Here is a 25912-nt window from a genome sequence, read left to right on the forward strand (position 1 = left end):
GGTTAGGGGTTGGTTTGGCTGTTCAACTCAACTGGCTGGTAGAGGAAGGCATTAAAGGGGTAGTTCAGGATTTTAGACATCGGGTCTCATTTCCAAGTGAGCCAGTGTGTTATTTATCATTGGAGACCGTTTTCAACACTTTTCATTCTAGTTGCAGAAATCGCTGGTGCTAGGCTAGCGCAAGTCGAGGGGAACTGCTAGCCTGCCAATAAAAACAGTTTTTTATTGGCACTCCAAAGTACACCTGATGCAAACCAATTATAATGCCCAACTATCTATGTAAATGTCTGTGTTGATAGAATAATATTAGAAATAAAACTATCCTTGTATCGCAATGATCACATTACATTTTGGGGGACTACTTTCTCAGCAGTGGTGGAATTTCACTTTGCTCCGGTGTAGCAACCAATTCACTACAGCAGAAAGTAAATAACTAAATGGCATCTACTTTGTGTTTTATTGTATTTCTATTGGTCCTTTTCCAAGGGACAACAAAGCAAGACAAAGCATGTGAGTCATTTCCTGGCCCACCCACCCTGGCGGGCGCCCCACCAGCTGGGGGGCACCCTGCTGGCAGGCTGGGGGGTTCTGGTCGCTGGCATATGACAAATCCTATCCACACTGGTTTTGAAAGGATTAGCATGGTGTCTCTAGGACCATGCTGGAAATAAGTATTGTACTTTTGCATGTCATCCTTTGGATTACTGTTTTTATTGTCTTGATCCAGAAATAAATCAAATCAAATCAAATCAAAATCTCTTCTAACATATAATTCATACACACATGTGATGGCTGACTTATTGTACGTATACAGGAGAGAAACCGTCGGACTCAAAACAATAGTCAAACTCTTGGGGGGATATTACATTTGAGATAAACTATAATATATACCCGGGCTTGCTTGCCTCAATATTTCGATATTTGATACTACCTATAAAACCACTGAAAAGCACTTTGAGTCTGCCTTGTGTATGAAAAGTGCTATATAAATAAAGTTGCCTTGCCTTGCCTTGCCTTGAAAAGCCAGCAGTGTCTCTGGAAGTCTTCTCCCTCCAGGCATAATTCACACATGGAATATATAGACCAGGTATTTTTTCGGTCAGTGGCGCAATTGCGTTGGCGCATTTTTTTGATCACTAAAATAGCACCAAGTATCATTTGCGCCGGAACACGCCCCTGCTTTTTGCCGACACGCCTCTCCAGTCACAAGTGTAGTGGCGCCTGGTTGCTACGGGGGAAAATCAGCTTTGCACCGGGTGCAAACTAGCAACGACACATGCGTCGGTGTAGAAAGTCAATTGCACCGGGCACAAGATAGGGCCCTCTGTGTATAGATCAGGCTGCAGGGCAACAGTCTAAAAGCCTGCATGAAAATAAGCATAAATGGTCCACTCCCCCCCCCACGTCTGACGGCCCACCCTTTTTGACAGGGACATCTTGCAAGTTGACGTTGGCAGTAAGCAAGTTTCATAACCTCGTTCTGAATAATTAGGGGCTTAGTTTCCTATTGTGGCATCTAGTCGCAACAACAAGTTATTTTGAGAATTACAACAACAAATATCTTATCAATTCGGGGTTTTTCACTCCATTTTTTTGCGGGCCTACTCTGATGTTTTTGTATGTGCAACCTGAAGGCAGCCTGGAGCAAGATGCCTTAATTACCGTCTGGCAGCTCACTAATGACATGTATCTGAATCCACAGTAACTTGTGTTGGATCAGGCAACAGCGTCTAATTAATGAATGACTGACTTATTTTAGTTATTTAGCTTCCATTCTCCACCTGTCCACCAGATGTCCTTAGACTTTTCCCCTCACTTCCCAGATCCTCACCTGAGCACCCTTATCCATCTCCCCACCTGCCCATGATCAGCCTCTCCTAGTATATACAAGTTCACATCCTTTGCTCCCTGGTCAGTTTGTTATATTTGTCATGTCCCTTTTCCCTTGTCATTACTCTCTTCTATGCCGCTTCCTGGAACTGAGATTTTTGAGATTCGTTATTAAAAGCCTTCTGTTTCGTTGCGTCTCCCCGAGGTCTCGTTGACCCTGCTAGCACTGGTCGTTACAATAAAAATAACAAATGCTTTGAGGCCATGTGAGCTGTGGCCCCAAGGGGCCGGAGGTACCAGAGAGCTTCAGGGAGTCGTTGTGCTTCTCGCTCTCGTCGAACGACGAGCGGTCGTCGTCAGAGTAGGAACGGTTAGCGTCGCCCTGGAGACCGAGAGAAAGTGAGTGTGTGTGAGAGCAAGAGAGAGAGTGAGCAAGAGAGAGGACAAGAGAGAGAGAGAGAGAGAGAGAGAGAGACAGGGGAGGAAGGGAGGAAGGGAGGAAGAGACAGACATACAGAAGATGGATAGTTTGTCACGGTGACATTTCCATTGTGGTGAGGAAATTGTTGATCTGAGGCAAAAATTTTGACGCATTACATTTTCCCTCCAGCCAGCACTTTAAAGAGGACCTGTTGTGAATGCTGTATCTATGAGCTGGGCCTTATAAACCCCAGCAGCATGACAGACAGCATGGCTCTCTCAGTATGGAAGTTTATTGTGGAGGGGAGGACACTGACAGCTGCTAATGCCTTAGGCCTGCAGATTTCTTAGCAACTTTAACATTTTTTAGTCATGGGTCATAATCACCACTAGAACTGTTGAGTTGAACAGTAGTGGTAGCCTGTCAAATTACAAATGTGTTCATACAAGTGTGCATTTGAATCTGAAAACATCCAATGAGGATAATGATACACTTACTCTCTCAATGAAGGCAGGGCAGTTTAGCAGTGAGGGTTTTGAGATGTACTGGGTTGGACACATGGGTTACGAAAAGACATCTAGAAGTCAAGTCTATATTTCCTCCTATATCATTGAGCCTATAACCCCCCCCCTCCCCCTGTATGTGAGCCTCACCTCTGCCTGGAAGCCCTCCACCAGGATGGCCACCAGCAGATTGAAGAGGACGTAGTTCCCGAAGGTCATCAGAGCCACGAAGTACAGAGCGGCCAGCGGGGAGGTGGCGGCCATGCCGTTATACAGCACCACGTTCCAGTCCTCCTGGGTGAGGATCTGGAGACAGACGGATCGTGGACACAGTTAAACACAAACATATATGCATTACACTTATACCTCCCTCAATCTAGAGATCATGCACACAGTTAAACACACACACACATATATTTTCATGTATATGACACATATATACGCACATATGTATGCACAGCACTCGAGCTGGAGACCATACACACATTTAAACGCACACACACACACACACACACACACACATATATATATATATATATATATATATATATATATATATATATATATATATATATATATGTATATATACACACACACCTCACTTGATCTGGAGACAAAACATATATTTAAGCACACACACTGATTTGCATTAAAAATCTGTGTGTGTGTGTGTGTGTGTGAGTGTGTGTGCAGGTGTGTGTGTGTGTGTGTGTGTGTGTGTGTGTGTGTGTGTGTGTGTGTGTGCGTGTTACCTGGAACACGGTGACGATGGCCCAGAGCAAAGAGTCAAAGTTTTTCCTGTCTGGCACCGTGTCCCCCGTCTCCGTCCTCAGGCTGAACTTACAGCCAAATATATGCATCCCCAGAATACTGCAACACACACACACACACACACACACACACACACACACACACACACATGTATAACTTACAGCCAAAGATATGCATCCCTAGAATACTGCCACACACACACACACACACACACACACACACACACACACACGCACACACACACACACACACACACACACACACACACACACACACACATAACTTACAGCCAAAGATATGCATCCCTCTCTTATATACAGTATGTATATATATGTGTGTGTATGTATGTATGAGCACTGTTAAAGTGCTCTTAAAGTGCTCCTGTGTGTCCCTGAGCCAAGAAAGACTAAACCCAGACTGTAAATTAACTAGATCCTGGAAGAACTTGAGTTAGCCCCCCGCACCCCCAAAAAAAACCCTTTATTTATGAAAACAGCTTTATCCTTTCATCGGTGTGAGGCGTGTGTATTACCAAGGTTAAGCTTGAGTTCACTGAGTGCAAACGGCCACAACATAGATACACACGCCACAACATAGATACACACGTACTATATAAAATGCATCCCTACTAGAGTACTGCAACACATGCACACACCCACACACACACACACACACACACACACACACACAAACAAAGTATAAATAACTAAGTGCTAAAACCATTTGTTCCCGTACTCACTTTTGATCAAAAGAGGAGAGACCCTGAAAAATAGATGAGAGCGAGAGACCCTGAGAGAGAAAGTGAGAGACCCTGAGAAATGAGCGATACTCTGAGAGAGAGAGCGAGAGAGAGAGCGAGAGAGAGAGAGATACCCTGAGAGAGAGAGAGAGAGCCAGACAAGGCTGCAAATCCTTTCCTACTTTAACGCAACCAGTGCAAACACTCCCAATGAACAGAACATACACACATAGTACATCAGTGGCATGTGAGTGTGCACGTGTGCACGTGCGTATATCGAGCTGAACTCAGGGGGTAAGACTGACGTTCTTCACAGCTAAAAACAGCATGAGAGCATCTTCACATTAATTGACACGGAGGACATGAAACAAGGAGGGGGGGGGGGGAGACAGAAAGACAGAGAGACAGGGAAGTGCAGAGGAAGGAGAGAGAGACAGAAAACACTTTGCCTCTCCACTGACAGACTGCTGTTTGGATGTGTGTGTGTGTGTGTGTGTGTGTGTGTGTGTGTACATGTGGGGCTGATCTCCTGTTGAGAATAGCACCGTCGTCGGTCAATATGAACAGCGCTTCACAGAAATGCTCTGCCTGTGTTCTATTTTTGGGTATGCTTGCCCCCAGAGCACCGTACATACACTGCATGTTAAACACCCTCCATTATTCCGCTGTAGGTCTGACCGTCGCTGACACACGCCGTCGCTGGAAGGAAGGATCCCTCTTTGCGTGTGCCGTCTCAAGGTTATTTCCTCTGGGTTTTGGACAACTTTTCCTCTGCTCTTTAGAGGGCTTATTGGGTTAAGCTTTGAGATTGTAGCTGTGATTAAGGACTGTACTAATTAAATTGACTTGACTCCAATACACTTGACATTTAACAGCATAACAGGAAATAATCGTATCCATGTGTCGGCCATTGAGGAGATTTGTTGAGCATTAAAGAGACTTTATGGTTACATTATGCATATTCTATACTTTATATACAGTTTGGGTATATACATATTTCAAGATTCAGCATTTCTATTGCCTTTTTTATTATTATTCTGTAACACTTAATCTAACCATTAATCAGCATTAGTTAATTCAGTAATAAGCATTATTAAATACAATGAGCTAGGGTTAACCCTCAACCTAACCCTATTAAATAATGTATAAATGAAGTACCTCTCTTTCTACCTCAGTGAAAATGAACAGCATTACCATGGTTAACATGAACAATATTTGCAACAACATCTCGATAGGATAACCAGACTGTAAGTCAACTGTTAACTCACAGTTCATCCACTGTTGCTCATAAGTGCATTCGCTTACGCTGATCAATGGATGACTAATGCAGAATAAAACGAATAAGGTGGTGTGGATCCTCACCTGAAGATGAAGATGAAGAGCATGAGGAGCATGCAGAAGGTGGCCACGTTGTCCATGGTCTTCATCAGCACCACCAGCTGCCTGCGCAGCGCCGGCATGAAGCGCACCAGCTTCAGCACCCTCAGCAGCCGGAAGGTCCGGAGCACGGAGAGACCCCCGTCCGACTGGCCCACGATCTCACACACGCTGCAGGGGGAGGGGAAGGGAGTGTGTGTGTGTGTGACATGATACACCAACAAAACGCGGTGTACTCGGGCGATGGGAAGCAACCTGGGCCCTGCCTTCACCACACCCGTCGTGCTTTACTTTCCAAGGACGGGACGTCCCGGAGGGGGTCGTTCTGCTGACACCACAGTATCCAACAGTGGGGAGATATGAGTTACGTTTATCTCTCAACAGGATTGGCTTTTTATCGCCCTTAATCTGCAGAACCTCAAATATTGCTCCACCCCGAATGGCAATGTTGTTTTTGCGTTGTCAAGGAAACAGCTGGCCGAATGATTTGACTGTTGTTGTAAACGTAGGATTTGCAGCGCATTTATAAGAACTGTTAAAAGGGGCAGATTGTTCCCGTTATTGCAAAATAAAACACACCCTTGGAACCTTATTGACCAATCAGGATCAAGTGTTCCGGTCAATGGAGGCAGAGAGAGAGAGAGATAAACGTGCTGAATCTGTTTTCCCATCTCAGGAGAGAGAGGGGGAGCTGGAGGGCAACAGAGGAGGTTGTGGGAAGCAGAGACAGGCAGGAGACGGGAAAGAAGATAGATGAGAAGACAGATTCAGCACATATCTCTCTCTCTCTCTCTGCCTATTGACCAGAGCTTCCATTTTGATCTCACCTCTCTGGTTACAGCTTTGATGTGCGTTTTGATGGATGATGGAGAGGGTTGGGGCGGGGTCGGGCGCTACAATGGAGATCACAGGGGGGCGAATGCTGCTCAGGTGAGATGAATAGAGATGAAGATGGCGGATCAAAGACGCAGCCACTCAGCCGAGGGCGTCGCGTGAGACAGACGGATGACTAGAGTAAAGATTGGCAGACGGGCTGACAGGCGGACGCAGGTGGCTGCTCCGTGAGCAGATCAGGAAACCGATCAACGCCAACAATGGCTCTGACGCCCTTTCATTAGCCGGGATTTGATTCCAAAGAGCAAACAGACAGAAATGGGGAAGCAAAGAGAAAACGGGACAAATCTGGATCAGCTTGTAACATGGCTCGCCCCAAAATAATAAAACAACTAGAACTTCAAACGATGAGATGTCTTTGCTCTGCTGTGTTGTCCTGCATTATTTTATGAATCCCCGTTTGCTTTATCTCCTGTTAAGATTTATCCCTGTTTCTTAGCCTGATAGTTTTAGTACGATCTGTTCTGTGTTTGTCTTTTTGTCATCCCCTTTGCTTTCAAACAAGATATATTCAAGCTTCTTTTGTGTCTTTGTGGACAGGTGGGGGACAGGGCAGTGAGCTGAAAGAGAGTGAGAAGGACATATATCCCTACAATGTGTATCGCCCTAGAGATGGTTAGCGTAACTACCCGCTTTGTTACACACAACATTACGACTGTTGAGTGCCGATATGAAAATGAGGTGTGAATTGCGATATTTTGAATTTTGTGTGGTTTTGTGTGGTATTTTCTAATAGACTCTAAAGGTCTGTTGGTGCCCACAATTGGATTTTTTAGTGACAAAACGGAACAGAAAGTAGCTGATGCAAATTTACTTTATGAAAGTTTCTTGTCAAAAAAAAACATTACAAAGAATAACAATATGATCGATTTTTGAGTCAACCTGACGATTCAAGTATACAGAGGCAGAGAATGGCGACAGTCCCGTGGACTGATCCCCCCCCCCCCCCCTGTCCATCCTACGTAGAGGTAGGTTCTCCTACCTGATGATGACGATGATGCTGTCAAACACATTGTAGGGGTTCCTGAGGTAGTTGAAGGAGCCGAATGCTGTGATCTTCAGGATCATCTCCAGTGAGAACATGCTGGTGAAGACGATGTTGCAGATCTCCAAGACGTTGGTCAGCTCCTCGGGCTGGGGGGGGGGGGGGGGGGGGGGGGGCAGGGGGTCATGAGGGGTCAGAGGTCAAGAGGAGGAGAAGAGGATAAAAAAAGGTGAGGACTACATTCTACTTTACCTTTTATACGTCAATAAACAAAAAAACAACAACTTGAAAACCCAAGCTTTACCACCACTGTTACATGCTTGACATATATAACTTGCTCAGCTGGAAAAATATTTAAAAACACACCGACGCATGCCTCATTTTTAAGATTATCAATGTCAAGGCTCTCCCACCACTCTGCACTCTTTAATACAGCAGAAAAAATCCAAAAGCAGTACCACAAGGTCTGCTCTAAGAGGGGACTGTGTAGTCCCTCTTAGGTCCAGCTCCTTTGGTCAATTATGATTCTCAGTGGAGATTAGAAATTGCACCTCCCACCATACATTCACCCACCATCTTAAGGACTAGCTATTAAGCAATCAAAAATGTCAAACACGCAATCAAACACCTTTGATGGTATTTAAGATTAGTGGATGTTTGACTGTAGCTATGTATTGTTGTAGCTCTCCTGTCTAACCCATAGTGGTTCATATTATACTGTTGTTATCATTTGCTGTGTGTATTCTTTAAGATGTGTTTAGTTTTTAGCCATCCTGTGCTTAACATCTTGCTTAACATCTTGCCAAAGGACTGCAGTTGAAAATTTGCCTGCTGGCTAACACTGGCACATTTACAGAAATGTAGATTAATGTGCACTGTTATATATAAATAAATTAAATGAAACAAAAGGTTAACCAAAACTAGAAACTGATAGTGTGGAACAAACACACACACACACACACACACACACACACACACACACACACACACACAAAGCCCCCCCCCCCCCCCCACACACACACACACAAACACAGACCTACACACACAACAATTACAAAACAAGAAAAACAAAAAAATCCTAATTGCCTTGAGATTGCTCTCTCTCTATCCTCTATTTCCCAATTGTTCTCCTCTCTTCATCTCATTTCGTTCTCCTCTCTCTCGCCTATCTTTCTCTCTCCCTCACGCTCTCCTTTTGTGTAATTATCAGACAGCTCAATGTCCATGCAACCACTGCACAATTAATTGCTTACAAAGGTCAGCCTAGAGCGTGAACTCACACACACACACACACACACACACACACACACACACGCACGCACGCACGCAGCACGCACGCACGCACGCACGCATGCACACGCACACACACACACACACACACACACACACACACACACACACACACACACTCATGCTCGTCCAAAGCACTGCACCTCCCGCCTCGTCTTACCTACTATTGTTAAAAACAAATGCACCAAACAAGAAACGAAAAACAAACAAGTCTAGTTTCAAATGTGGACATGTTAACTCCTGGCTGGGGAAGGGGAGCTGGGTTAGTTGATTGAGTCAATCACCCTGACCTCTGCACTTCAGCACGGAAGCTAATCAGGCTATGCTTTGTAAAGCTGGTAGTAGTGTTGAACAGTACTTGTTGTAGTAGTCATTATAGGCAATACAAATTGCAAACTCAAACTCATCTTTCTGTGGTTAGATTTGATATGTTTCCCTTTGTGGGCTGAATTACAAATTCCAGGAGTAAAGTAGCAAAATATCTTTTGTCAAGTCACTTTATTGTGTGCAGAACTAGAAACATACAGCCGCTAACTGTATTCCAGAGCTCCAAAGCTCAGCCTAGTTCAGATATGAAACAGTTGACATTCAGGTCTCAATTCACCTTGGCCTGTATGGTTTATTAACATTCAGCTGCCTATTCAGGTCGGTTTTCTTTTCGGAGTGTGTGTGTGTGTGTGTGTGTGTGTGTGTGTGTGTGTGTGTGTGTGACAACGCACGTGACAGAGGCTAACGAGCATTTAGCCTGCATGGAGCGTCCGCCTAATGATTCGTTCCTGGTGGCTGTGGTAACGATGCGTTGTGTCTGAATGTCGGGAGCCCAGACACCAACAAACAACTACAACCGCTACGCCCCTCCCCTCCCCCTAGCCACCTCATTAGCCAGGGCAGCGTGCCAGTATGCTCTGGGACTCGTAGTTGTTCCAGACAGGTGATTGGACCAGACTTAAAACGACACAGTGACTCGCGGGAAACATGCCACTAACAATTGACATACTTTCTCTCTGCACATTGAAAGGTCTGGTAGGCTAGTAAGATGCTATTGCGCTTTGTACAGTATATATATATATATATATATATATATATATATATATATATATATATATATAAATATTTATAAATATATAATCCTTTCATTAGCTAAAGATCAATTATATTCATGAAATGCCTGTTCTATTGTGGCTCCTAAATATAAATTAGCAAGAATAAAGTAAACAGTTTGGAGTATGGCAATCAGACAAGGAATTTGAATTGGAAAAAAAGACATTAACCAAGCCATGAAACTAAGAAATGCTAATTAGGTTCAAAGAATGGGCTCTGCTAATCAGTGTTTGCTAATCACAGGTCCCTTTGTCGTCAACACAGCTAGCTGCATTAGCTGTGTCAGCATGTCATTTATAATTAGCTGTGACACACACACACATCCTTTCCGTGCTGATCCTAACAAGAGATTTGGAGAATTTAAGTAGTCCTTTGAATATCTTTTTCATTTTCTCTTAATGACATAATTTGTAGGGCTCAAGACTAACCAAAATTATCCTGTTTGCAACGATTAATTATGTGGGTGCAAAGTAATGTTCCCTCTGCGGCATCGATTCAGGCCTGTTTAATATAATAGGTGGCAATGGACAACGTTTATGAGCCGTGCTGGAGGTGACAGACTGGCTGTACAGCGGTGCCCACGTTAGCGCTCTCATTGGAAACATGATCCACTTAAGATCCAATTAAGAAACACGGTTTTCAAGTATGGCTGTACTAAAGATGATCATAAAACTTAAACGGTAATTTGTACATTGTTCAAAGTTAGTATTTTGGATGACGGATCACAAGAAAGGAAAAGAAAAATCCAAACTGGAGTAAATGACCTTATTACCAGCCTGTTTTTTAATCAGAGAGTATAGCTTTTTCATACAGAAAGAGGAGCTGGTGGGGAAATGGCCTTAAAAAATAAAGGGACTGCCTATGCAATAAAATAATTTTCCAATTTAATTGGTGAGTTCAGTGAGTTAATCTCTTTCAAATCCATGAACAAAGATGGATGGTACTTGCCAAAGGACAGGCCGATACCAATACAAAAGCGGTCATAAAAGAGGTGCGACAGGATTTGTTCGGCCAAATGAAACGTCTTGAGCCCTGCGTCATAAACATGGACTCCAGACAACTAACTATAAACAGGTGACTCACTTAGCGGGAGGATATCAGTGGCTAGAAGACCAAATGCTGATAGGTTGAATGAGGTCAGGTCCACACTAATGGGAACATATTTGAAAACAAATCATATTTATCTCTATTTTGGCATTCCACAAAGCAGCTATACGATATTCCAAAAATGCTCTCCCACTGTTGATGCATTTGGGAACACTGCTCTCATGTCGGCGTATAGCCGTTGAAAAGCATGGTCATACTCGTGAAACAGCATGGTCATACTCGTGAAACAGCATGGTCATGGTGGTGAAACAGCATGGTCATGGTGGTGAAACAGCATGGTCATGGTGGTGAAACAGCATGGACAGGCGACATCAACGGCATCATTCGGAACAATGCAGAAAGCAAATCCCGGACACAATGACATCAGTAGACCAACATTTCCGCAATATTTATGAGTGAGTTCAGGTTCCAGACCACGTGTGTGAAGCAGCACTCTCCTCCAAAATCAAGAGCGAGCGTGATGGTTCCCCTTTAAATAACCCAAAGTACTGTACACTGAACCGACGTGGTGTGGACCTGACCTGAGAGAAGTGTTTATTATCAGGTGGAACCAGTAGGTTATGGCCTGGGGGTAGGAGGATCACAGAGTTAAGATCCCTTATCTCTAGGCTGCTGCAGGACTGAGATCAGGGCAAGGAGACAGATAAGACCTCTCATATCACTGACCTATTGCCGGGATGTGTGTGGGTGTTTGTGTGTGTGTGTGTGTGTGTGTGTGTGTGTGTGTGTGTGTGTGTGTGTGGTGTTTGAGTATGGGTTGTGTAACATGCATGCGCACTTGTGTTTGTTGGTGTGTGTGTTTGAGTGTGTGTGGTGTTTGAGTATGTGTTGTGTAATGTACTTGCGTACTTGTGTTTGTTGGTGTGTGTTTGATTGTGTGTGGTGTTTGAGTATGTGTTGTGTAACATGCTTGCGTACTTGTGTTTGTTGGTGTGTGCATGCTTGTGTGTGTGGGTTTGTGTTCGAGGTAGAGGGTTGTCATAGACAATGCAATTATCCCCTTCTACAAGGAGCAGAATCCACCTCTTCTTCGGCATCCTCCTCTTCCTCTCTCGTTGTTTACCTTTAATGTTCTTATTAATTCTCCACCTGTCTCTCTGTCTACCTTGATCTCTCAATCTTTCTCCTGATATTTTCCTCTCCGTTTGTCTGATGGATGCTGCTCTCTCTCTCTCTCTCTCTCTCTCTCTCTCTCTCTCTCTCTCTCTCTCTCTCTCTCTCTCTCTCTCTCTCTCTCTCTGTCTCTCTCTCTCTCTGCCCACTGGGTTGTTACTTAACTTAGACGAAGCTAAAAATACCACAAACAATAAGGAGAGAGAGAGAGAGAGAGAGAGAGAGAGAGAGACAGACAGGGAGAGAGAAAGACAGGGTGTATAATTAAGACTGCAGGAGATAATAAGACGGATAATATAAGATAATAACAGCCAGAAACCCTTTTGTTGCTTCAAACTCCGTAAGGATCTTAAAAATATGATTTGAAACATTGATTTCATCAGAGCCTTTCACTCACTAATAGCTGACAGAAGGGTGTGGAATTGTCTACAAATTTCACTCAAATGATAATCCATGTGACTCCATGTGACATGTCACTGTGAGAAAGGGTTATAGCAATAAGGTAAGCCAAATGCAGTCATTTCAGAAAGAGGGAAATTGAGAGAGAGCGAGACAGAGACTGAGAGAGTAATCGACAAAAATGACCAAGAAATAACAAACGGTGGATTTCGTCACAGCACCAAATAGAAACAATGATTAAAAGCCCAGCGGGTAGATGTCAAAAATGTGGATATACAACAACGTTCGAATAATAAATCCTAAATATTACAGTGTATATAGTGATAGTAAAATACAGCACATCATACATCCTACCTGTTGGTAGTTTATGATTTCAAAGCTAAGTAAATATGACTATAGATGATAGTTACACGGTTCATCATACATAATATTCTACCTGTTGGTAGTTGATGATGTCCAAGCTAAGTAAACATGACTAGATAGTGATAGTTAAAGGGCATCAGATATATGTACCACCGCATCCTACCTGTTGGTGGTGTTCGATGCCCATGCTGATGGTGTTGATGAGGATGGCGATCATGATGCCTCTGTTGAAGTACTTGCTCTCCACGATGCTCCAGAGCTTCACCCGGACCTCGTACCACAGCCCCTGGCACCGCCGCCGGGGGTGGCACCCCCCGCCCTTCTCCCCCTTTCTCGGCCGCAGCATCGGTCCCCCTCCCCGTCCGTCTCCTCTATCTCCGCCTCCCCTGCACCCTCATTGGCCGGTCCGCCGTCGCCGGGCCCCGCAGCTCCAGCGGCGCCGAGTGACACGGGTACGGCGCAGCCGTCTGCGTTGGCGGCCACGTCCAGTGCCACTGGCTCGGCTGGGGTCACATGGTCGGCTTTGTTGTTGTCTGGGCAATAGGAGGCTGGGAGGGGGGAGAAGGCGGGGCTTAAGGGCTTGTATTCTCTATCAAATGGTTCAATATTTTGACAATGTGCTTGTGAATACAACACAAGGGGTGGGGTAGTCTTGTGGTCTAGGTTCTGGGTTCGATCCCCCATGTCTACATCCAACCTATATGCATCCTAGAGCAAAATGTCCAAACCCTACACAAAAGGAAAGGAAATGGCTCCAAGCCCACCAGCGCCGCCACCCCCCCCCCCCCCCCCCCCCCCACACTCACCGGGTCGCACGGGCCTCCTCATCTCCCGGCTGTCGGCTCCTCCTCGGTTCCCCCTCCTCTCCCTGCCTGCCCTCTCCTCCCCTCCCTCCCCCTCCTCCCCCTCCCCCCTCCTCCTCCTCCCCCCTCCTCCGCCCCCGCCTCCCCCCTGCCAGGGCCCCGGAAGCCCCGGGGCTTCCCCCGCATGGCGTTGAAGAGGGTGACGGTGCGGCGGCGCGCCTTGCGCAGCACGTGGCAGACGAGCTGGAAGAGCTCCTCGTAGCAGTCCCCCGGCTGGCTGGCCAGGGTGGAGGAGGACAGGCACTGGGCGCGCTGCTCCTGCATGAGCTGGTGTTCCCGCTGCTTGGTCTCCGAGAACTGGGTGGCGATGACCACCAGGCACAGGTTGATCATGAAGAAGGAGCCGATCTGTAGGGAGGGCACAAAGCACAAAAGGGGGGGGGCCGTTTCCCAGGATGATGTTATCTTGTTTATTTATTTCAGGACGACGCACGTTGATGCACATGTACCGCAGTACACATAGATGTGCCAGATTGTAACCCGGCGGCTGATTTCCATCTGTAGTAAGGACGATGTTAAGGACAATGTTATCCCCTTAAGCAGTCTCATATCTGATCTAAAAACAGAACCCGCTTTGGATGGGGACGGCTTCTGGGATACTGAGGAGAGTTGTGGGGGGGGGGGGGGGGGGTAAATGTGGTAGTTATAAATTCAGCTTGTACATTTACTCATGCATTTAGTCGGATAGCAGACACTTTGATCCAAAAACGACGAGTGAGGCTGGGAACGATGAGTGCGATCCACATTGGAGACGCTAGGAAAACAACTCAAGGCCTGCACAAACCAGTCAAAACAAAACATTTATACTCTGGCTACCACAAGGAGCCACAAGGAATAATGTGTAAATGCATATATTTGCCTTCCTTAATCTTTCCCTTTTGAAAACCAAGCTTGTTGAAAACCATTTATCCTGGGTGATGGACTAGGTGTTTGATCGATTTACGGGTTCTAGGCATGCAGATGAGGGTACATGATGGCTGGCGTATTTATGTTAATGAAGATATAACCACAAAACATTGGTGGAATGTGGATTCATGCTTCTGGGTTAGACGCCATCGTACACATATTACAAAACATGTTAGATAGTTGTCGGTCAAAATCATTTCTACTACTCTTAGCCCTAGCCTTAGCCCTAGACCCAAGCCCCTAGCCATATATACCCAGCCTATAGGACTTTCCTGTTACTGATGGCTTTAAACGCCACCATTTGTTTCTAAAAAGACGTACAAAGCAGCAAAAGCAATCCTCAATGCTATCTAAGACATCTGTGGAAAGCACTAAAGTCTATGAGACGCTTTTGAACTTTTATTAGTTCCATTGTTCGGAAAAGAGCGATGGGAAATAGCTACAGGAGCGCGACAAATGGTCTCTAAAGAACCCGATCTGGCCCAAGCCTTAACAACCTAGATAAATAATGGATCAAGTGGGAAATGACTAGCGGGAGAGAGAGAGAGAGAAGGATGGGACGGCACGGGACAGAGAGGGGAGAGAGAGAGAGAGAGAGACAGAAAGGGGAGAAGAGAGAGAGACTGAGAAGGGGGGGGAGTGACAAAGAGAGACAGTGAGAGAGAAAGTGATTAGAGAGAAAAAGAGGGTGATCAAACACAGAGAGCGAGGGAGAGATCACAGAGAGGACAGGGTCAGGGAAATTAAATAAAAGCCGCACGATGAGGGAGTGGATGAGAAGGAGGAAAAAAACACAAATGAGATGGGGGGGGGGGGGGGGAGTACGGCTGGTAGAGAAGAGAGAATAATAGGAAGAGAGGGACCGAACCGCACAGTAAAGAGATTGATAGGGAGAAAGGGGGTAATTAACAGTGTGTGTGGGTGTGGGTGTGGGTGTATGTGGGTGTGTGTGTGTGTGTGTGTGTGTGTGTGTGTGTGTGTGTGTGTGTGTGTGTGTGTGTGTGTGTGTGTGTGTGTGTTTAGGGTTGTGTGACCGGTAGTTCTGGGAAGCAGCCTGGTGGTGATTCTCAGTGCTTCTACAGTAAAACACTAGGAAGAGCGAGAAGTAAAACATCTCTCTCTCTCTCTCTCTCTCTCTCTCTCTCTCTCTCTCTCTCTCTCTCTCTCTCTCTCTCTCTCTCTCTCTCTCTCTCTCTCTGATCAATAGTGATGGTAAAGCCTGATTAACCCCCCCACCACCCCTGCCCTAATCCTTCTTTCTATCTGATCTGTTACCCCCAACACACACACACACACACACACACACACCCACACACACACACACACACACACATTGTGTGTGTGTGTGTGTGTGTGTGTGTGTGTGTGCGTGTGTGTGTGTCCATCTTCATTTGAGTGTCCATCTACAGTATGTGTGTGTGTGTGTGTGTGTACGCTGACTCTTAAATGATTGATCCTTGGTGGGCTCCCAGTGATAAGGTTACCCTGAGGTGGGCTCCTGGGGAAGGGGTGGGGGGGGTGGGGTGTTAAGGTGAGGATGGGGGGGGGGGGGGGCACAATAGCACCTATCCAGCACTACCAACTGCTTGATTCATTATTTAGACTCAAACACCCTGGCTGCACGCATGCGTATGTGTGTGTGTGTGTGTGTGTTGATAGATGATAGATTTGAATTTCAGCTGATTAAAAAAGATGAAAGTAATATAACTAATCTTTGTTGGTCACTGTGGTATAAATGGAACAAACGATGGATTAAACCAGGGATTCCCAAAGTGTGGTACACGCACCCCCAGGGGTACGCAAGCTGCTACCAGGGGGTGCGCGAGATGAAAAATGTAATGGCGGTCTGGTGTAATATTACCTCGTTTTTATTTATTTTATCTGTTTCGGAGCCTATTCTCTTTAATGTTGTGGATTGTTTGTAACTTCATTGCAATTTAATTCAATGTACTGTTCTAATTTCCATAACCGTTGTGTTATGATTAGTAGATCGGTCGTCTGCCCGTCTATTGTGCGGAATATATAGGAGAAATTTGTTAAGCAATATGCAATCAACATCTTGCCCAGTATGCTATATTAATTAAATGAGTGTGGAGAAACACTGGGCAACCAAAGAAATGCTCTCCTCACATGATGTGTATCTGATACATGTTCTTCAGTGTGTTGGATCCACGGGCTGCACAGAATGGAATGCTCTGTTTAGATTGCGCCTGAAAGAGGTCCAGGGAGAGCTGGAAAACGGCGCAGTGTATCTCCAAATAAGGGAAGAATGCATGGGATGAGGTAACAACGTATGGATGATATATGGGCATAATGGAGCATAAAGGCAGGGGCTGGGGAGTGGCTGTTCAGTTCTTTGTCAAACCAACTCAGGATTTTATTGTTGCTTGTTCTCGAGTGATAATAAAATCTTTATCACTCAAACCTTCGGCTTCCTCGATCTCTCTTAGTTTTTGTTTAGATGTTGTATTTTATCTACGACAATCACACATGAGCAGATCTTGCACACAACGTCAGTCATGTCCCTTGGCTGTCCTATTTGTTGGATATTTGTTGATGTTGTTATTGTCATGCGTGTTCTGGTTATTTGCGCATGATTAAACATGAGTCTTTATATGGAGTTAAAACAAAGCTTTTGTTGCAGGTTTTTTTCCTTCTTTTTGAAGTGGGGATTGGGGGTGCGCCAACCCGGTTGGGACATTGAAGGGGGTGCGCGGGAAAAAAAGTTTGGGAACCGCTGGATTAAACGATAGCGGGTCTGAATGTGTCTATTTTCAGTCTGGCTATCTTGGTCAATTTGAATAATGTCCCCCCTTCATCTCCTTCACCCATAGATTAATAAAGTAGCTATCAAGTCAAATTAAGTCTTAAAATTGATATGTAGGCACAGTTGTAATAAAGCACATCGATCACTGGTATGGTAGCATGCTCGGACCACGATCACATTTAGAACCCCCCTATTTTTCACTCTACCTAATCTACTCTACTACAACAATGAACCAAACTCTGACTGCCTGTGCTCAGAAACAGGAGCACTTCTTCCAACTCCTGCACCTGGAGACATTTCCATTTCCTGTTCCTGTACCTCATGGTGAATAAAAGTGGGGCTCCCTGCTCCACCTGTTACAGCCTCAGAGCCGTGGATCAGAACCAGATGAAACCTCCCCTCCCCTGATCGCTCCGCTCGGGAAAATACAGGAATATACAAAACATGTAAATGTGGTGCAGGTGGTAGAGACACTGTGGAGCTACCTTTAATGTCAGGTATTAAGCGACATCAGTTGAAGGAGCTGCTCGGTCTCCACGCACTGTGAATGTCTCAACGTGCCAGAGGCTTGGCGTGCTGTTAGCTCGCTGATAGCATCTAGCTCTAGCATGGGGGATCGGAGTGTTGTAGATGATGAAACCTCCTGACTGCCAGGGGGCTTCGCCGCTGTATCCCCCATTCAAAGCCTTTTAATAGCAGTTAGTCTGCGTGACTGGGATACCAACATAGGGTAGATCTCCCTCTCTCTCCGCTGGGGGGCTGATTGATGCTGATGCATTATGCCAATGTTATGTGTGTTAAGGACTTTATATTAGATGTGTGTTGAACATAAATTCAGTGCCTTATTTATGTGTGTGTGTGTGTGTGTGTGTGTGTGTGTGTGTGCGTGTGTGTATGTCCATGTGCGTGCGTGAGTCAGTGCGTGTGCATGTATAAATACATAAATATTACATATGAATGTAGCTGGGACTGGTATTTCATGCAACAGCCTGTCACAGTGCTGAAGACAATGGGAAACTGACAATAGATGAATTGGCATCGTCAATCCGCCCACATGTGTACACGTACAAACATCTATATTTAAATATGTAGCAGAATCCGGGAGGATGAAGGTACTGCAGTTAATACCCACATGGAATGTTGAACCACGAGACAATAGTGTATCCCTCCCATTATGTGTCTTTCTGTGAGACAGGACTGGAAATACAGCATGCTGTGATCCTATAGAGAGCTTAGCTGTCCAAACATCTTATCCATTTATAAATTTAAATAAACACACACCTCTTGTTTCATGAGAAGTAAATGTACGCCGAATGTTCCTATTCAGTGTGGAAGTCTTTCCATTTACTATTTTGTGGTTTAGCAGACGGCGACCGAGACGCGCAGTGAATACTAATATATTAAGTTGTGTCAGCCTACGGGCAGATTGCCAACACTGCGAACCAAACCAGGAGTTGGGGGTTGAACACCCAAACCACAACGCTATCGCCCTGTTCAGGTGGTTCTGATTAAATCTTTGGTGAGAACTTATTCTGTTATTTGTTTCCATAATTAATAAATTGTGCATCTCTAACAGAACCAGTTACTTGACATTCAATGTAGGCATCATTATTGTGGCGGGGCTAGTGGACTCCAGCTTCTCCGGAGTCCTCCTTTCTCTGACTCAACCATACACCCCTGTGGATCATCATAATCAACGCTTCCTGCTTATCTACTCCGGCTTCTCAACCATTCATCACCAGATCGTCAAATACTCATCGTCAAATCGTCAAATCGTCATATCTACGCTAACTATGTCAGTAGCGTTCCAGTCTCCATGTTATTTTCGTCTAAGTATTTGTGATTGTGGGGTTCTAATCCTCTGCTTTTGTTCAGATCCTCTCACTAGCGCACCGACCCTGCATGGCCGCCGTCCCCGTTCATACTTGGGAGTTTAGCTGGAAGGAGATATTGGCCAATAGCATCAGAGCACTACGGGTGGCCTCCCACATCAACCAGCCTCTGCTCACTTTCAAAAAAATATATATTAAAAAAATAAATATAATTAATTTGTCTGTTGTTGTGCGTTTGGGTTCCCCCAACCACAAGAATGTTTTAATGTTATATACTTTTGAAGTGCCTTACAGGAGCCATTACATGGAACCTCATTTTTTATCTACTTGGTTTCATAGTAGGCACCTTTTCAAAAATTTTCGAACAGGAAACGCATTAGGGGTTTTGTACAAATTTTTCCATAATCCAGTGAATAATACTGTATATATACTAAATACATTTACATTCGTGAATTGAAAGTGACCATAAAAGTTGTGGTTTCAAAAAAGGCATACATCTATATTCATAACCTGAAAATGAAAAATGGTCCCTTAAAGGGATACGCCGAGAAATCTGTAAATTGGGGATCGCCTGTCTTACCCAGATTCAGATGTGTTGTTTTAATCGAAATGTATTATTGTCCAGAAGGGGAGATTGTTGGTTTGGCATTTGCTTTGAATTACTATCCAAAGATTTTCACTGTGTTGGGAATAGAATAAAGACAGGCAATCGCCTATCTTTCCACCACCACCATCACCATCACCACCACCATCACCACCATATTCATCACCACCACCATTACCACCACCATTATCACCACCATCTTCACCATCACCACCACCACCACCATCACCACCATATTCATCACCACTACCATCACCACCACCATCACCACCATATTCATCACCACTACTATTACCACCACCATCACCACCATATTCATCACCACCATCATCATCACTATGTTCATTTCTCCTCACCATCACCACCCATTCTTTCATCCACTCCTCTATCCTTCATCCTCCTCCCCTCTGTTGCCCATCCTCCTCCTCCCTGATCCATCATGCCACCTCTCGGCCTTGTCTCCCCTCCCTGACGTCCTCGTCTTACACGAGGCTCCTCTGAGAAAGCCGTCACATGGGCTCCGCAGGGCACCGTCACACAACAATCAATGTGCAAAGAATGACGTCATCCTTAATGAGGGAGAGCGCTGAGTTGACGTGTTCCCCATCGATAATTGGAGCTTTGTGATTCTGAACGCATGGACAGAGCCTGTGTGGCGCTCTGCCACACAGGCGGTGGAACGGCGTCCATTGATTGTTAGGGTGAGCTTCCCGCCTTACGGACCAATCAAAAACAGAGTCTCTCCAGGGCCGAGGGGTTATACATCAGTACAGGTGTAGACCTTATTCGACTAGGGGCCATGTTGGTTAGCTGTGCGGGGAAACATTGTAGAATGTTTGGGGAAACCATGACAACCCAATGGAAATGCATTCTACATGCGACCTCGTGGGGAAATGGAATGCAGTACTAAACAGAATGCCTTGACATTCTAGAAGGTTTGCCCTCCGGGCTAACCAGTGTTGCCACTGTAAGGGGAAAAAGGTGTTTGGACAGGAAGCTCATCCGGACAGCCTCACCAGGTTCTGTGTCACATCACTGAACGATCAGGCTGAGCTGTGTTAACCATGTTTACTGTGATATTTGATGATACAAGATCGGCACAAATTGTATTTGTGCACGGATGATTACCGCATTAATTTAAAACAAAAGCCCCAAAATAACTTGTGTCTGTGTGTGTGAGACTTACGATGATGAGTAGGATGAAGTAGATAAAGTTGTAGAAGGAGTGAGCATCCATCACATAGTACATGATCTCCACCCAGCCCTCCAGGGTAATGACCTACACGCACACACACACACACACACACACACACACACACACACACACACACACACACACGCACACACATGCACACACACACACACACACACACACACACACACACACAACAAATGTAAAGGTTATAACATGTTTCAATGTTATTAAACATACCATTGAAACATTGAAACAAACAAAGAATCTGAATAAAGGTGTCAAACCCTTTTCGTCCCCAAACGACCCTGAATGACCTAAACCTCACCCTTACCTCCACCTCACCTAAACTGAACCTCCATCCCCCCTACCCTGAACCCAGCCACCCCTTCCATCCCCGCCACCACCTCCACCACTCTGGGTACCTGGAAGATGACGATCCAGGCGTAGGCGATGTTGTCAAAGTTGATGGCCCCCTTGTGCGGGTTGCTGTGTCCAGTCTGGCAGCGCGTGTAGTACTGGTTCCAGTTGACGCACAGCCCCGGGTTGCCGTGGGTGCCGTTGGCGATGGAAGGCGGGGGGTCGGGGTTGAGGCCCAGCGAGCGGCGGTACAGCGCGTCCTCCTTGTCCAGGCAGCAGGTGCGGCCGCCCTCGCGCCGCGCCGGCACGTCGGTGCACGCCATGATGCCGTTGTCCACGGGCAGCGAGCAGATGAAGGGCCGCTCGTCGTCCTCGTCCGCCATGTAGTAGGGCCGGGGGAGACGCACACCCGTGCTGCTGTGGGCAAGGGAGAGGGTGTTGGTGGTAGGGGGGTGGGGGGGTGGGGGGGTGGGGGATGTGGGGGGGGGGGTTCTGATCAGAGATCTGAGAGGAGACTTCAGGAAGAATCACATGGGACCCGAACTTCACAACACTGCGCTTCTTGGCAGCTGGTAAGAATCAAAATAAATGTATGAATCAACCTTTTAAACTGAAGTAAGTGCCGTCGCTTACTTTGGGTGTCCCGCACACTAGTCAATGTTGTCAGTGTTGTGAACGCTTTTTTGAAATAAAAGGGTACGTACGCGGATAGCCTCAATCGGTTTTAAAAGGCACACTCGTGATTGGACAAGGTCAATCTGGTCAGAGGCTCTGCGACTCACCACACCACTGCACTTAACTCGTTCTGAAAACACTACAGCTTAGGGAGAGAGCATGTGTGTATTTGTATGAGTGAGAGGTTTTACTTGTATGGCTTAGTGAGTGCATGTGAGTGGGAGAGTCAGTGAGTAAGTGAGTGTGTAGAGGAGGAAAAATAAAGCAAACAGTTGAGTCGTCCTGACTCTTTCATTTGTGTTATTTGTGAAAAGAGTGGAACAGAAAATACCTAAACGGTGAACAATATATTTATTAAAAATAATATATATATGGATAATATTTATCATGAGACATCTGCTCCCATGTGAGCCTACCCTAGCATTTCCAATTTCCGAGGGGCGATAACAATTGGATTGACCTACAACAAATCAGAGCAACAAAAAGTGTGAAACATCAGCAGATTTTATCCCATATGATCTTCGAAATTAAACCCGCCCAATATTAGATCATCGGTTGTGATTGGCTGGAAATCTGTCTTAACTGGGAGGGGGCCAGATGCATATGCCAAAGCAAATGAAACATGAGCTTGAAGTTTCATCTGGTTGCCAAGCTCAGCGTTCCCTAAACCTGGACTGGTACCAGATGGAGGCTCATCAGCCTCTGAAGACAGATTCAAGTCATGTCCAATTAGTTAGTGAGTTAAATTAGTAAGCAGAAGATCCTCCACCTGAGGAAATGGCCCTTCAGTACAGAAATACCTCTGGCAGTTGCCATAAGCAGCAGAGAAAATGTGTTTTTCTCACTGCAAATAGTACACAGATTGGATAGGCTCACACTATTGTCCCAGTATCTCCTCAACCACAACTTCCACATTTTATTCATCCAAACTGGCGTGAGAGAGAGAGAGCGAGAGCGGATATATAGAGATACAGAGAGAGGGAGAGTGAATGCTAGCCAGAGAGTGAGAGATCGGGAGAGGTAAATAGAGATAGAGTCAGAGAGAGAGAGGGACAGGGAATGCTAGATAGATAGGGAGAGCCTGGATTCCCCTCTACACGATTAAAAACCAGCACTGCTAGAGATCCTACTGAGTAAGGTAAACAGCTAAACAAACTCAGCACATCTTCGCTTTCTGTTTCTGTGTCTCTGAACAAAGTCTTCTGTTAAAACCAGAGGAAACACAACACAGAACATGATGCGGTGTTAAGGCAGGCCTTATCTGGGTTCCCATCTGTCTGGCCCCCGTGCCGCTAGACATAGCGACTGTTCCTCCGATCGCTTATCTGCTGTAAATTGGTTACACTGAGAACCCCGCAGCAGTAGAAGTTTTTCTATGAGCAGAACTTTTATTTTTCGGGAATACATCTCAGCAATGAAATGGCTTGTATTTTGTAACACAATTTCCAGATGGAGAGATGATTTGTGCATCGTGATTCTTTATCTAAACCTGACTAAGCCAGCATATTTAATTGTTTTTTATTAAAAAAAGAAACCACGACGCTTCGAGCATAGACTAAGCAGAAAAAGGCTAAATTAGCTTGAGAGAAAGGAAATAAATCAAAGAAGAAGGAAATCAAGGCAAGATCACAAACCCAGGAAATAGAGGAAAACACAGAATCAATAAAAAGCTATCCACCAGCTCCAGAGAAAAGAGAGACCTGCAGGTAAAACCGTCACTACCCTGAGGATGAGTCCTGCTGACTCAAGCACTGCCCCGGGTCGGGCACTGGTAATGGCCGCATATGTGATCCTGCACATACCGGCACACGGCCACTGGTCCCCCTCTCCGCCAGTCCTCGCACATCGCCTAGCAACCACCCCATCACTACGGGAAGCATGCATACAAATGGAGACATCGCTCCCTGTCTGGCACGCCCCTGTGATGGAAGCAATAGCCCCCTGCTATTGAATGGGCCGAAGCATCATATATTTAGTGACCTTGCAGTGACCCCCCCAGTGATAACACCCCACCAACACTCCCACACACACACACACACACACCGGGGGCATGACTCACAGGGTGAAGTTCTCTGCAGGGTAGCAGCGGTTCCTCAGGAGGCCCGCCCACAGTTGCACCCCGATGATGCCGAAGATGAAGAAGACGAAGAAGCAGAGGAGCAGCACGTTGCCCAGCATGGGCAGCGTGTCCAGCAGCAGGTTCACCAGGATACGCATGCCTGCAGGAACACACACACACACACACACACATATATATATATATATATATATATCAACATGAATATACGCACACATTTACACCCACACACAATCACACACACACACATATATATATCAGGGGCGGCATTAGCTCAGGAGGTAGAGCGGGTTGGCTGGTGACCGCACGGTTGCTGGTTTGATCCCCGGCTCCTCCAAGCTGAGTGTCGTGGTGTCCCTGAGCAAGACGCCGCCCTCACCCTAATTGCTCCTGATGAGCTGGCTGTCGCCCTGCATGGTTGATTCTGCCGTCGGTGTGTGAAAGTGTGCATGAATGGGTGAATGTCAGTCAACAATGTAATGCGCTTTGGATAAAAGAGCTAAATAAATGAGGACCATTTATCAACAAACAATTTATGTATTATACACCCACATAGTTACACCCACACATATATGAACATGAATATACACACACATTTACAACCATACATATACATATATACACACACAAAATATATAAATACAGTACACACATATTCACTGACACACATACACACACCACCGCACACAAACTAACTCAGCCACACACAGTCAACCAAACACACCAATCTGCCTGGGTTCCAACTCCATTGTCTGCAGTCTCCCTCTCGGCCCATTTTCCATCATCTCATTGAAACCCAATGAGTAGAAACAGCTGCACTTAGAATGATGAAGAGACCAGCCATCTCCCAAAACACTGACAGGCACAGGTATTTGGTTTATTTCCCCTTGGGTACAAAAAAAGGCAAAAGGCAAAAGGCAGCCCGAAAGCTAAGGACGTACCTGTGGATCCTTAGAATATCTTCAATAGCCCACGACGACCCCATAACATAGATAAGAAATTGAGTTTACTTTCCACCAAAAGTCTTTCAATTGGACGAACAACAGATCTGCTCATATACAATGTCTCGAGAAAAACAGAATTGTAGCTCCCACTTTTACTTCAGTGTACTAAAAAACACACACACACACACACACACACACACACACCACACACACACACACACACACACACACACACACACACACACACACACACACACACACACACACACACACAAGTACATAAACACACCTGTCAAATAATATATATTTATTAACACAAGCACACTGAAATACATAGAGAGGGATTTGTGGCTTGTTAGCGCACTATGAAGCACCTGCAGCTGGTTTGTTCACTTTAAGGACTTGTTTTTCATGCTGAACAACCCACAGTCTCTGGGACATACTGTACATCACACTTCCAATTGACACAACATAGGTTATACACAGGTATAACAACGTCACTGCTACACTCCAGCTAGGTGGCTTTTACTGGGCTCCTCCAGAAAAGGACACAGGGTGGTGGTGTTGGAAGTTCAGTTTATTGTAAACGTATGTAGATATTGATAAATGACCGGGTGCTCCATGTTGCCATGCAGGAGATCTCTCCCTGGGTGTGTGTGCTGATGGCTGGTTTAACGTGTGCCTCAGGTGTGCAGCCCCTCCCAGCCCCCTAAGTCCCACTGCTTAAACCAGCCATCAGCTAAACACACTCCACAAGAGTGTTGTGTAAAATATATGTACTTCAAAAGTATAAAGGACA

General features: G+C 45.5%; 1 protein-coding gene across 1 annotated transcript in view; it reads right to left on the bottom strand.

Moving 5' to 3' along the window:
• cacna1ib (calcium voltage-gated channel subunit alpha1 Ib) overlaps nt 1-25912 on the bottom strand; it is a gene marked incomplete at both ends in the record, with an annotated part of 98190 nt that overhangs the window by 47290 nt on the left and 24988 nt on the right. The window contains 12 exon segments of the mRNA XM_084465439.1: nt 2128-2212; nt 2905-3060; nt 3507-3624; nt 5627-5812; nt 7518-7669; nt 13057-13179; nt 13284-13426; nt 13820-13840; nt 13843-14104; nt 21052-21144; nt 21483-21834; nt 24152-24311. Of these exon segments, the coding sequence (XP_084321565.1) occupies nt 2128-2212; nt 2905-3060; nt 3507-3624; nt 5627-5812; nt 7518-7669; nt 13057-13179; nt 13284-13426; nt 13820-13840; nt 13843-14104; nt 21052-21144; nt 21483-21834; nt 24152-24311 (1851 nt within the window).

The sequence above is a fragment of the Micromesistius poutassou genome (assembly GCF_964030765.1).
Source record: "Micromesistius poutassou genome assembly, chromosome: 3".
NCBI classification, from domain to species: domain Eukaryota; kingdom Metazoa; phylum Chordata; class Actinopteri; order Gadiformes; family Gadidae; genus Micromesistius; species Micromesistius poutassou.